This window comes from Tupaia chinensis, unplaced genomic scaffold (assembly GCF_000334495.1).
Source record: "Tupaia chinensis unplaced genomic scaffold, TupChi_1.0 Scaffold000623_1, whole genome shotgun sequence".
Lineage (NCBI taxonomy): Eukaryota > Metazoa > Chordata > Mammalia > Scandentia > Tupaiidae > Tupaia > Tupaia belangeri.
This window is the reverse complement of record NW_006160143.1, coordinates 599,040-610,903: the sequence shown is the minus strand read 5'-3', so window position 1 is coordinate 610,903 and position 11,864 is coordinate 599,040. Positions and strand designations below refer to the sequence as shown.

General features: G+C 39.8%; 1 protein-coding gene across 1 annotated transcript in view; it reads right to left on the bottom strand.

The window, feature by feature from the left end:
* Positions 1-9,512: 9,512 nt before the first annotated feature.
* The window catches only part of LOC102497057 (T-cell surface glycoprotein CD1b-like), a 12,356-nt gene continuing 10,004 nt past the window's right edge, over positions 9,513-11,864 (bottom strand). The window contains exons 4-7 of the mRNA XM_027775981.1: positions 11,383-11,646; positions 10,465-10,743; positions 9,987-10,265; positions 9,513-9,610 (exon numbers count right to left, since the gene is read on the bottom strand). Coding sequence (XP_027631782.1) covers positions 9,513-9,610; positions 9,987-10,265; positions 10,465-10,743; positions 11,383-11,646 — 920 coding nt within the window. The remainder of the gene's footprint in view (positions 9,611-9,986; positions 10,266-10,464; positions 10,744-11,382; positions 11,647-11,864) is intronic.

Here is an 11,864-nt window from a genome sequence, read left to right as displayed (position 1 = left end):
TCTAACCCAGGAACATGGGATGTTCTTCCACTTTTTTGTGTTATTTTTCAATTTCTTTTATAAAATTTTCATAGTTTGCCTTGTAGAGGTCTTTGACTTCCTTGGTTAAATTGATCCCTAGGTATCTTATACTGTTTGTGGCTATGGTAAATGGAATTATTTTCTTCAGTTCTGCCTCTATCTGTTCCTTGTTTGTATATAGAAATACTATAGATTTTTGTAAGTTGATTTTGTATCCTGCCAATTTACTAAATCATTTATTACATTAAGAAGATTTTTCATGAATACCTTTGGGTTTTCTATGTATACTATCATGTCATCTACAAACAGAGATGATTTCAACTTTTCTTTGCCTATTTGAATGCCTTTTATTTCATTCTCTTGTCTGATTGCACTGGCTAGGACTTCCAGCACTGTATTGAAAAGGAGAGAGTAGGCAGCCTTATCTTGTACCAATTTTTAGCGGAAAAACTTTCAACTTTTCCTCATTCAGTATAGTATGAGCTATAGATTTTTCATAGATGGCTTTTATTATGCTGAGACATGATCCTTCTATGCTCTTTAAATTTCACTGTTGTTTACTTTAACATTATCTTTTTTAATCAGTTCTAAGTTTACTTTGATATCTTAGTGATTTTTCAAAAATACAGTTTATGTCTTGTTGATATCTTCTATAATATGTTATGCTTTATTTCTACTTTAATAATATAGCTTTTTATTGATTTCCTTTTGTTTATGCTTTCTGATTCATTTTATAATTCTGTTACTTATTTTCTGAGTTGAATGTCTAGATGATTTATTTTCACCATTTCTTTTTTTCTACAAATGTATTATAACTTGTTATGTAAATCTATCTTGGTTTTATTATATGTATAAACTGTAGACAAGATTAGATATTCAAAAAATCTTTAGTACCTACAAAAATCATAATACACAGTAAAAAGTTTGGAATAACATATCCAAGATATAAAAGCTAAAGGTAACTGTACTTGAGAATAAATTTCGAATAATCTACAAAATCAAGCAAAAAAAGAGAGAAAAAAACTATTTTATTATTCCACCAGAAATTAGATATAGATGAAGTTAACCACACTCCAGTTTTCAATTTTGAAGTTATAGGATTCACAAACCACTGCAAAGAACTGAGCCAAGTAGAAAGAATCTTTGACAACAGCCCAACAATAATTAACAAAATTATTTTTCAAGATTACTGCTAAAGGGAACCAACAGTTAACGTAATGGCTATGTCGCTGGACTCCCACGTAGTCTGAAAGGTTTTTGCCGATAACCGGCCGATCCTCCTTGTCCAGGGAGTGCTACGGCGACCCCAATCAACTACAAAAGTCGGTTCTTGATGCAAAGTGCAAGAGGCTTTATTTCTAGCACGCTAGGACTTCACTCCTGGTCATACAAGACACGATGGCAAGTGAAGCCCCGAACAAAGGGGCATTCAGGTTATATAGACATCAGTGGGGTGAGGGGAGGAAAGAATGAGGAAGTAAGATAAGGGACCTGACTTCTTGCATGGAGCTGAGCTGGCCTGCAAGGAGCTGAGCAAGTCCTTGGGGTTTGCATAACTCAGGGCTTTTATCATAAAGGCAGCATCAGCTTAGTACAGAAGCGAAAAGGCAAAAGTTAAATGTTATCTTTACAGAGTTAAACAGGCACAGTTGGATTTTATTTTTACAAGTCGACCGTGGTTCGCATCCCGGACCTGGTGGCTTAAAACTCACGCCGGGCGCATGTGCATGCGTGCCCAAGATCCCGAGAGGAGAATGGAGGAAAAGGGATTGCAGTGTGACCATCCTCCCTGGGGGGTGATTGCTCACTTTCTGTCTCTATGTCTCTCTCTGTCTGTCTGGTGAGCGCACGCGCCCTATAGCAAAAACATCTTTAAAAAAAAAAAAGAAAAGATTACTGCTAAATTAAAATCATTCTGGAGATAAATAATAATTCCAGAGGAAAAAGAATTTAATATTCATTTTTGTTAACACTATAAGGTACTATTATTTCTGTCTCACTTGAAAACAATTTCATCAGTGCCCAACCACATTTTTTACTAAAAATACTATTTGTAGCCAAGACTCTTTCAAGAAAAAATTCCCCTTCCTGTACTTTCCTCTGGGGCTGCCCCATAGTCTCATTCACAATTCCCCATTTGTTAACTTTTGCCCAAACCGGAAAATTCCCTAGAAACATATTGCAAGACTTCACTTTGGGCAAATTAATTTTCCAAAGTAAGAAAATGAGGTGGAAAAATTAATTTATAGTAGTATTCTTATTACATTTGTAGAAATATGCTACTGGGTGTTTTTTTTCCCCAAAGAATTCAAATAAATTATTTCTCTTTTAGCTTCTTTTTGTGAAAGATAGCATTTCTTAGATAGGTATTGTTAAAGTATGTTACCTTGAGAAAGCCTTGATAATTCTGCTTTGACTTCCATAAGCAAACTGCACCCCCACTTGGCAGGCTCCTTCCTTGTTTAGTTACTAAGTTACAGCCAATCACAGCAGCTAGGCTTCAGTCAGTCACAGGTATCCCACCTTTTAAACTGTGTTAACACAAACTTCGAGATGTAACCGATCCAATTATTATCTCTATCTCATTCCCTCACTTCCATTTTTGTACCTCACTTTCCCACATTGGAATATAAGTATGCCCAATCATGTGGCTACCCAGAGTCTGCTCAAAAACCATTCTGGGGTCCCCAATTAAGATTGTGCTTATTTTTGCTCAATTAAACTCCACTAAATTAAATTGTCTGAAGTTTTTACTTAACAGTATTTACTTCCATATGTGTGTAAATTTATATTCCTTTAATATTTATTTTCCCATATTCTGGATTTTGTCCCCAGTTTTGCTGAAGTATAATTGACAAATAAAAATTTACTACAGCAGATTTAACAATAAATTTCAGCCTTTATATTTTCTTCATAATTTTCCCAGAGGGCACATGTGCTTGCTAGAGAGAGACAAAGGGGAGAGCAGGAGAAAGTGAGAAACCATTCTCCATGGGTAATGCTCATGACGCAATCCCTTCTCCTCCATTTCTCCCTCGTTTCGATTTTGAGTACACTCACACATGAGCCTGGCATGTTTTTCAAGCTGCAAGGTCTGGGACTCAAACGGCCTGCTCAGCCACATGGGATACAGCTGTCTTAACCACCAAACCACAGACTGGCCCAAGCCTTTATATTTTTAATTCCAGTTAATTCAATATGTTGTTTCTATATTTTCAATTTATATTTTTCTTTCTACTTCTCTCATTCAAGGATTTCAGTTATTTGAATTTGTTTTAATTTATGTTAGACTATGTACTCTCAGAGTGTTATTTCACGTGGTGCACGCCTGAGTAGGCCATCTTTTTTGGGAGGGGACAAGAGAGTTTATTTATTTCATCTATGATAGAGACAGAGAAATAGGCATCTCCAATAAGGTCTAATGACATTATCTATCCCCAGTCTCAACTGGCATGGGTCTCACGAGCACGTATCTGTGTGCCGGGAATTCTCAGGGAGGTCCTGGGACCTGAACTCAGGACCTTTGCAATGTAAGTCTAGTCGCATTGTTTCTGGACACTACCTGGTTCCATTTGTAGACTGTCTTATCAGTTAATACTAGGCTTCAGTCAGTCACAGGTATCCCACCTTTTAAACTGTGTTAACACAAACTTCGAGATGTAACCGATCCAATTATTATCTCTATCTCATTCCCTCACTTCCATTTTTGTACCTCACTTTCCCACATTAGAATATAAGTATGCCCAATCATGTGGCTACCCAGAGTCTGCTCAAAAACCATTCTGGGGTCCCCAATTAAGATTGTGCTTATTTTTGCTCAATTAAACTCCACTAAATTAAATTGTCTGAAGTTTTTACTTAACAGTATTTACTTCCATATGTGTGTAAATTTATATTCCTTTAATATTTATTTTCCCATATTCTGGATTTTGTCCCCAGTTTTGCTGAAGTATAATTGACAAATAAAAATTTACTACAGCAGATTTAACAATAAATTTCAGCCTTTATATTTTCTTCATAATTTTCCCAGAGGGCACATGTGCTTGCTAGAGAGAGACAAAGGGGAGAGCAGGAGAAAGTGAGAAACCATTCTCCATGGGTAATGCTCATGACGCAATCCCTTCTCCTCCATTTCTCCCTCGTTTCGATTTTGAGTACACTCACACATGAGCCTGGCATGTTTTTCAAGCTGCAAGGTCTGGGACTCAAACGGCCTGCTCAGCCACATGGGATACAGCTGTCTTAACCACCAAACCACAGACTGGCCCAAGCCTTTATATTTTTAATTCCAGTTAATTCAATATGTTGTTTCTATATTTTCAATTTATATTTTTCTTTCTACTTCTCTCATTCAAGGATTTCAGTTATTTGAATTTGTTTTAATTTATGTTAGACTATGTACTCTCAGAGTGTTATTTCACGTGGTGCACGCCTGAGTAGGCCATCTTTTTTGGGAGGGGACAAGAGAGTTTATTTATTTCATCTATGATAGAGACAGAGAAATAGGCATCTCCAATAAGGTCTAATGACATTATCTATCCCCAGTCTCAACTGGCATGGGTCTCACGAGCACGTATCTGTGTGCCGGGAATTCTCAGGGAGGTCCTGGGACCTGAACTCAGGACCTTTGCAATGTAAGTCTAGTCGCATTGTTTCTGGACACTACCTGGTTCCATTTGTAGACTGTCTTATCAGTTAATATACCTCAGTAACTTCTAGAGTTCTCTGACTCTATTTTTACCTTACTAAAACTTTTACTTCATAACAATTTTAGATTTAAAGAAAAAGTATAACGATAGGATAGAAAGTTTTCATGTATTTTTCACCTGGTTTCCCCAAAAGTTACATCCTCACATTGCTTTAGTAAATGTGTCAACACAATGAAATAAATATTATTATGTTACCTTTAACTAAAATACAGGTTTAATCTTATTTCACCATTTTTTCACTAATTTTTACTTTCTGTTTGGAAGTTTTAATCCAAGTCAGTGTACTACCTTTAGTCTTCTCTGATCTGTGACAGAGTCTTCAACTTTACTTATTTTCAAAGCTTGAAAGTTTTAAAATGTACCCCGGGGAGTAATTTCTCACTTTCTCTCTCTCCCTGCCTTTCTGTGTGTACAGCGAGACCACATGCCAGATAGCAAAACTTTCTCTCAAGCCTCGCAACTATCCCGCTGAGAACAACTGGTAAGGCTATATTTTGAAAACTGTCATCTGTGTGAAGACACCTGAGAGCTATAAGGACAGGGAGGGATGAGAAGGCCATACCACTTGGCAGGCTCCTTCCTTGTTTAGTTACTAAGTTACAGCCAATCACAGCAGCTAGGCTTCAGTCAGTCACAGGTATCCCACCTTTTAAACTGTGTTAACACAAACTTCGAGATGTAACCAATCCAATTATTATCTCTATCTCATTCCCTCACTTCCATTTTTGTACCTCACTTTCCCACATTGGAATATAAGTATGCCCAATCATGTGGCTACCCAGAGTCTGCTCAAAAACCATTCTGGGGTCCCCAATTAAGATTGTGCTTATTTTTGCTCAATTAAACTCCACTAAATTAAATTGTCTGAAGTTTTTACTTAACAGTATTTACTTCCATATGTGTGTAAATTTATATTCCTTTAATATTTATTTTCCCATATTCTGGATTTTGTCCCCAGTTTTGCTGAAGTATAATTGACAAATAAAAATTTACTACAGCAGATTTAACAATAAATTTCAGCCTTTATATTTTCTTCATAATTTTCCCAGAGGGCACATGTGCTTGCTAGAGAGAGACAAAGGGGAGAGCAGGAGAAAGTGAGAAACCATTCTCCATGGGTAATGCTCATGACGCAATCCCTTCTCCTCCATTTCTCCCTCGTTTCGATTTTGAGTACACTCACACATGAGCCTGGCATGTTTTTCAAGCTGCAAGGTCTGGGACTCAAACGGCCTGCTCAGCCACATGGGATACAGCTGTCTTAACCACCAAACCACAGACTGGCCCAAGCCTTTATATTTTTAATTCCAGTTAATTCAATATGCTGTTTGTATATTTTCAATTTATATTTTTCTTTCTACTTCTCTCATTCAAGGATTTCATTTATTTGAATTTGTTTTAATTTATGTTAGACTATGTACTCTCAGAGTGTTATTTCACGTGGTGCACGCCTGAGTAGGCCATCTTTTTTGGGAGGGGACAAGAGAGTTTATTTATTTCATCTATGATAGAGACAGAGAAATAGGCATCTCCAATAAGGTCTAATGACATTATCTATCCCCAGTCTCAACTGGCATGGGTCTCACGAGCACGTATCTGTGTGCCGGGAATTCTCAGGGAGGTCCTGGGACCTGAACTCAGGACCTTTGCAATGTAAGTCTAGTCGCATTGTTTCTGGACACTACCTGGTTCCATTTGTAGACTGTCTTATCAGTTAATATACCTCAGTAACTTCTAGAGTTCTCTGACTCTATTTTTACCTTACTAAAACTTTTACTTCATAACAATTTTAGATTTAAAGAAAAAGTATAACGATAGGATAGAAAGTTTTCATGTATTTTTCACCTGGTTTCCCCAAAAGTTACATCCTCACATTGCTTTAGTAAATGTGTCAACACAATGAAATAAATATTATTATGTTACCTTTAACTAAAATACAGGTTTAATCTTATTTCACCATTTTTTCACTAATTTTTACTTTCTGTTTGGAAGTTTTAATCCAAGTCAGTGTACTACCTTTAGTCTTCTCTGATCTGTGACAGAGTCTTCAACTTTACTTATTTTCAAAGCTTGAAAGTTTTAAAATGTACCCCGGGGAGTAATTTCTCACTTTCTCTCTCTCCCTGCCTTTCTGTGTGTACAGCGAGACCACATGCCAGATAGCAAAACTTTCTCTCAAGCCTCGCAACTATCCCGCTGAGAACAACTGGTAAGGCTATATTTTGAAAACTGTCATCTGTGTGAAGACACCTGAGAGCTATAAGGACAGGGAGGGATGAGAAGGCCATATCCAGGCTTTAATATGTCTTAAAGCCAGGAATTTGGGACCGCATTTCCTTCACCTACATATATCTGCCAATCTCAAAAGCAGTTGCTGTAGGAAGACTGAGAGGCTCAGGAGAAACTTCCCAAGAGTTTACAGAGCTAAGGAGACAAGAACTGGAACTTGGAGCGTGCAGCTAAGGTGATACCCTGGTAAACACTGCTGGCTTTAGGTTGTAACCCTGACGTCTCATAGCCTAGGAGTAAAAGTGAATCGTAAATAGAAAAAAATGAAGCAACTCTCGTAAGGTGTTAAGACCTATATTTGAATAATTATAATATTCATTTGTTTAAGGTCAATTGACTTTGCTAGTCCTCAATTCTAATGGCTAAATTGACCTTGTAAAATAAACATAGATATTTGACAGCTATAACACAGAAGTTAGGAAAAGGATAAGTGGCATTAAAGTGTTCTAAGCTCATGGCACCAGTAAAAAGTATACAATATTAAACTATATTAGAATTTCATTAGTATAGGATCATGTAGAAGTTTCTAAGTTAACCAGTAAAAGATAATAAAAGATCATTAAAAATAACAAGCCAGGCCAGCCCCACAGTGCACAGATTAGGCCCTACGAACTGAGAATCAGGTCCTAGATGGCTAACCATGGTTCACATCCTAGCTCTGGTAGTTCGAGGGACACACCAGTCATGTGTGTGTGTGTGGTGGGGGGCGGTGATCAAAACCCTGATGAGATAAAGAAATGGAGGAATAAAGAATGTAGGGGGGCCATGGTCCAGTAAGAGGTACTTTCTCACTTTTTGGTAAGCACGTGTACCCTATGGCAATTTTAAAAATTTTTTTAAACCAAGCTAATAAATGGAAAAATTAGTTATAATGTAAAAATTAGTTATAATGCTTAATCTAGAAACAGCCAGAAAGCAGGGGAGAGAGAAATATATAAGAGGTACAGGAAAAGAGAGGAACGATAGTAAAATGACATATGGTAGATTTAAACCCAAATATAGCAATTAAAGGATGAGTTTATTTTGGTGTAAAATAGTTTGATATCCACAAATAATTTTTTTATGATGCCTATTTTCCATGAACTTGTTGAAAATCTTGCAAACGATGAGACTGACTACTGACTTACACCTTGGCTTTCTGAGCTCCTTGGTATTTATTCAAAATGAAGCAGAGGTGTGATTATAGAATATCCTAATAGGACCTGTTAGGAAAACAATAAAAAATAGCTTTGTATAAGAGATATTTCTATAAATACATTCATAGCAACATTATCACAGTAACCAAAGGTGAAAGCAACAGAAGTACCCATATATGGATGAACCGAAAACAAAATGTGTTATTTATCTACAATGGGATATTAGATTTTAAAAAGAAAGTTTAAAATGCTGTCACATGCTATAGTATGATGATCCCTGAGGTTATTATGCTGAGTGAAATAAGTCAGTCACGAAAACACAAATGTATGATTCCAGTTCTAGGAGTTACCTAGAGTTGTCGAATCCGGAGACAGTCAGTGGAATGGTCCTTGCAGGGCCTGGACGGAGGGGAAAACGGAAAGAGATTGTCTTAATAGGAATAGAGTTTCAGTTTTGCAAGATGAAAGAGTACTGGAGATTGCTTACACAACAATAGAAATGTACTCACACTATTAAGGTGTGCATTAAAAATGGTTAAGATGATATACTTATTATATGAACTTTCATAGACTTTTTTTTTCTTTTTCTTTGGAGAGGTTTTTGCTATAGGGCCGTGCGCTCACCAGAAAGACAGAGAGACAGAGAGACAGAAAGCAAGAAATCACCCCCCAAGGGGGGATGGCCATGCCACAATCTCTTCTCTTCCATTCTCCTCTCCGTATCTTGGGTACACACGCACACATGCCCGGTGTGAGTTTAAGCCACCAGGTCCGAGATTCGAACTGCAGTCGACTACATGGGAGTACAGCGACATAGCCATTATGTTAGGTGACATAGCCATTATGCTAACTGCTGGTCCCTATAGACTTTTTTTTTTTTAATCTCCATATAAAGGAGATGGGAGTAGATGGGTGGAGGGGATCCTGGTGGAAGGATTGAGGCCAAGCTGATTAAATAAATAAAATATTGGAAAAATCTGGCATTATGGACAGAAAAGCAAAGAAGATGAAAGAAGGAACGATGGAAGGAAGGAAGGAAGGAAGGAAGGAAGGGAGGAAGGGAGAGAGAGAGAGAGAGAGAGAAAAGGAAAGAAAAGAAAGAAAGAGAAAGAAGAAAAGAGAAACTTTGGCCAGTCACATTGTTATATGGTTCCTGGTGTTGAGACTACATGGGAAGATCCTGGGGTCCTGTCCTGAGGTCTCCCCATATAAGCCTGTGATAATGGCTAACTGAGGCAAGGGGTGAATTGGGTGTGAAGACCCTGTGGGGAGTGTCTCTCTCTCTTTCTCTCTCTCTCTCTCTCCATCTCTCCCCCCTGTCGAGGAATAAATAAAGTTTTAAAAAAGTAATAATAACTCACCGACGCTTCACAAACCATAATGCAAGGAATAGCAAAATGACCAAGCAGGTCACTATTGTTGCCAAAAAGATCATGCCAGTAGAGATGGGGTGTCCTGGCAATTAGGGGGACAAAAGCATGTCACTTCAAATCTTATACACTGAATTCTGTGGCCTTACTTTGCCCATCTGAGTATCAACACGACCACTCACCCGCTTACAAAGCATGGCTGGCTCCAGCTCCTTCTCTCATATTCCCAGACACCATATACCCATTTCTTGGTCCCTCTTGCCATAACCCACACAATGTACAGTTCCTTCATTCTTACCTCTTCTCTACCTTGGATAATGTACTTTTATTCCTGTTAGAATTGGTTGGGGTCCCAGAGATATATCAATCTATCTCTTTAACTCTTCCATCAGTCAAGCCCCATGCTTCCCCAGAACCTCCCTCTGTATGTGAGGACCACCCACTCCCATTTCCTTCCTCACCCCAGTGCAGGTTGATGTCCTGGCCTCCTAGGCTGCTGTGCTTCACTCGACAAGACAGGCCGGCCTCCTCCCCAGCTGCTATGTCCAGAGTGACCCGGACATACCACGTCCAGTCAGCATTGGGCAGGACGTCACCTTGCTGAGTGCCCGGCTGCTCCTGCTCCCCCCGCATCCACATCACCCACCTGGGCTTGGGGTAGAATCCTGAGACGTGGCACACCAGCAGCAGCCGGCCAGGCCCGGGACGGGCTCCACTGGACAGCCAGGCCTGGGGCTTCACTGAGACAGGAAGGGGTAGGGAGAGTGTCACAGTGAGACTCCAGTCCAGAGCACTGGCTCTCAGACACCCACAAGTCTGGACAGTGACCTCTCCCACTCCTCTGGGGACCAAATATTATTAAGCCTCCTTTCTTCTTGAGGACTGCCCTACTCTGAGCTTAGAAAATGTGATGAAAGTGAAAGAGAGAGCAAGACCAACCTTGCCTCTGTAGATCCACCTTCCCAGCATCAAGGACTCCCAAGAGATATCGGGGACAGGTTTCATAGAGGAGCTTCCTTACAATTTTAAAGGTGTTGGGAAATAAATTGATCAGTGTGCACACTTCCTGCGCCAGCCTGCCACCTTCTGGGGAAGGCGTGCATGTATCATTCTGGAAGCTCAGGAACTCCAGTCCTCCTACAGCTGTCCTCAAGAAGCTTTCTGTGGCACCTCCAGGACGCAGCTCACAACCTGCTATACCCTGGACCTCAAAGGGGTCTTGGTATAAGGAAAATAGAACAAGTCATTAAACATAGCAAGAAAAAAGAGATGAGAAAAGGATGTGGGATTTGGGGATTTGGATAGGAATAAAAGTCTGGGATGTGAAATGATGAGCCAAAAACATATTAAAGTACTTACAGATTTTAAGAAAGAATATCACTGGGAGAGGTTTGCATGATGATGGGGAGGGGGCTGGAAAAACATGCTTAGTGGGTAAGAGGGAAGAGGAGAGGTAGCGTGTGAGGAACAGTGTGGTGGAATCAGAAGGACAGCATCCCATCCCGAACAGAAGGATATCATTGAGAGGAGGCTTCAGAGGGGAGACAATTGAAGAGATGGATGAAAGGAGGAAGCCACACTTCATAGCACCCAGCACAGGTTTGGAGAAGAAAGGGCCCTGAGGAGCAAGTGTTGCACTAGTCCCACCAGGGGTTCATTCCAAAGGGGGAAACTTAATCTCTCAGAAAAGAGTGCAAAAGCGTCAAGAATCTGCAATACTTTGTGAAGATACAGAGTCAGAGTGAGAGATGAGTCTAATAAAGTGAGGACAATGGGAGACGGATCCGAGGGATCAGCAGCTTACACAGAGATAAGAAAGTCATGGAGAATCTTCCCAGTTCAGAGGACTGAACTCACACTTCTCAGATCCACTGGTGCGTTTCTGAATTTCTTGAAAGAATCTGACGAAGTAGAATCGAACTAACTTTACAAATTCAGTGAACTCCTCACCACTGAAGTTGCCCTTAGACCAGGGCTTCAGTAATGTGACTGTGTCTGCATCTCTGTCCCAGCCATGTATCTGCAGATCACCCAGCCAGCCTGAGCCTTGAATTTGTGCCCAGCTGCTGTTGACAAAGGAGGCCATTTTGATGATATGGTACGAGGTCGGCCCCTGGAAGGCTGTGAAGAGTGAAAGGATAAAATGGTAAAGAGAAAGGAAGAAGGGACCAGCAGTTAGCGTAATAGCTATGTCGCTGGACTCCCATGTAGTCGACAGCGGTTCAAGTCCCGGACCCGGTGGCTTAAACCCACACTGGGCGCATGTGCGTGTATGCCCAAGATCCCGAGAGGAGAATGGAGGAGAAGGGATTGTGGCATGGCCATCCCCACTGGGGGGT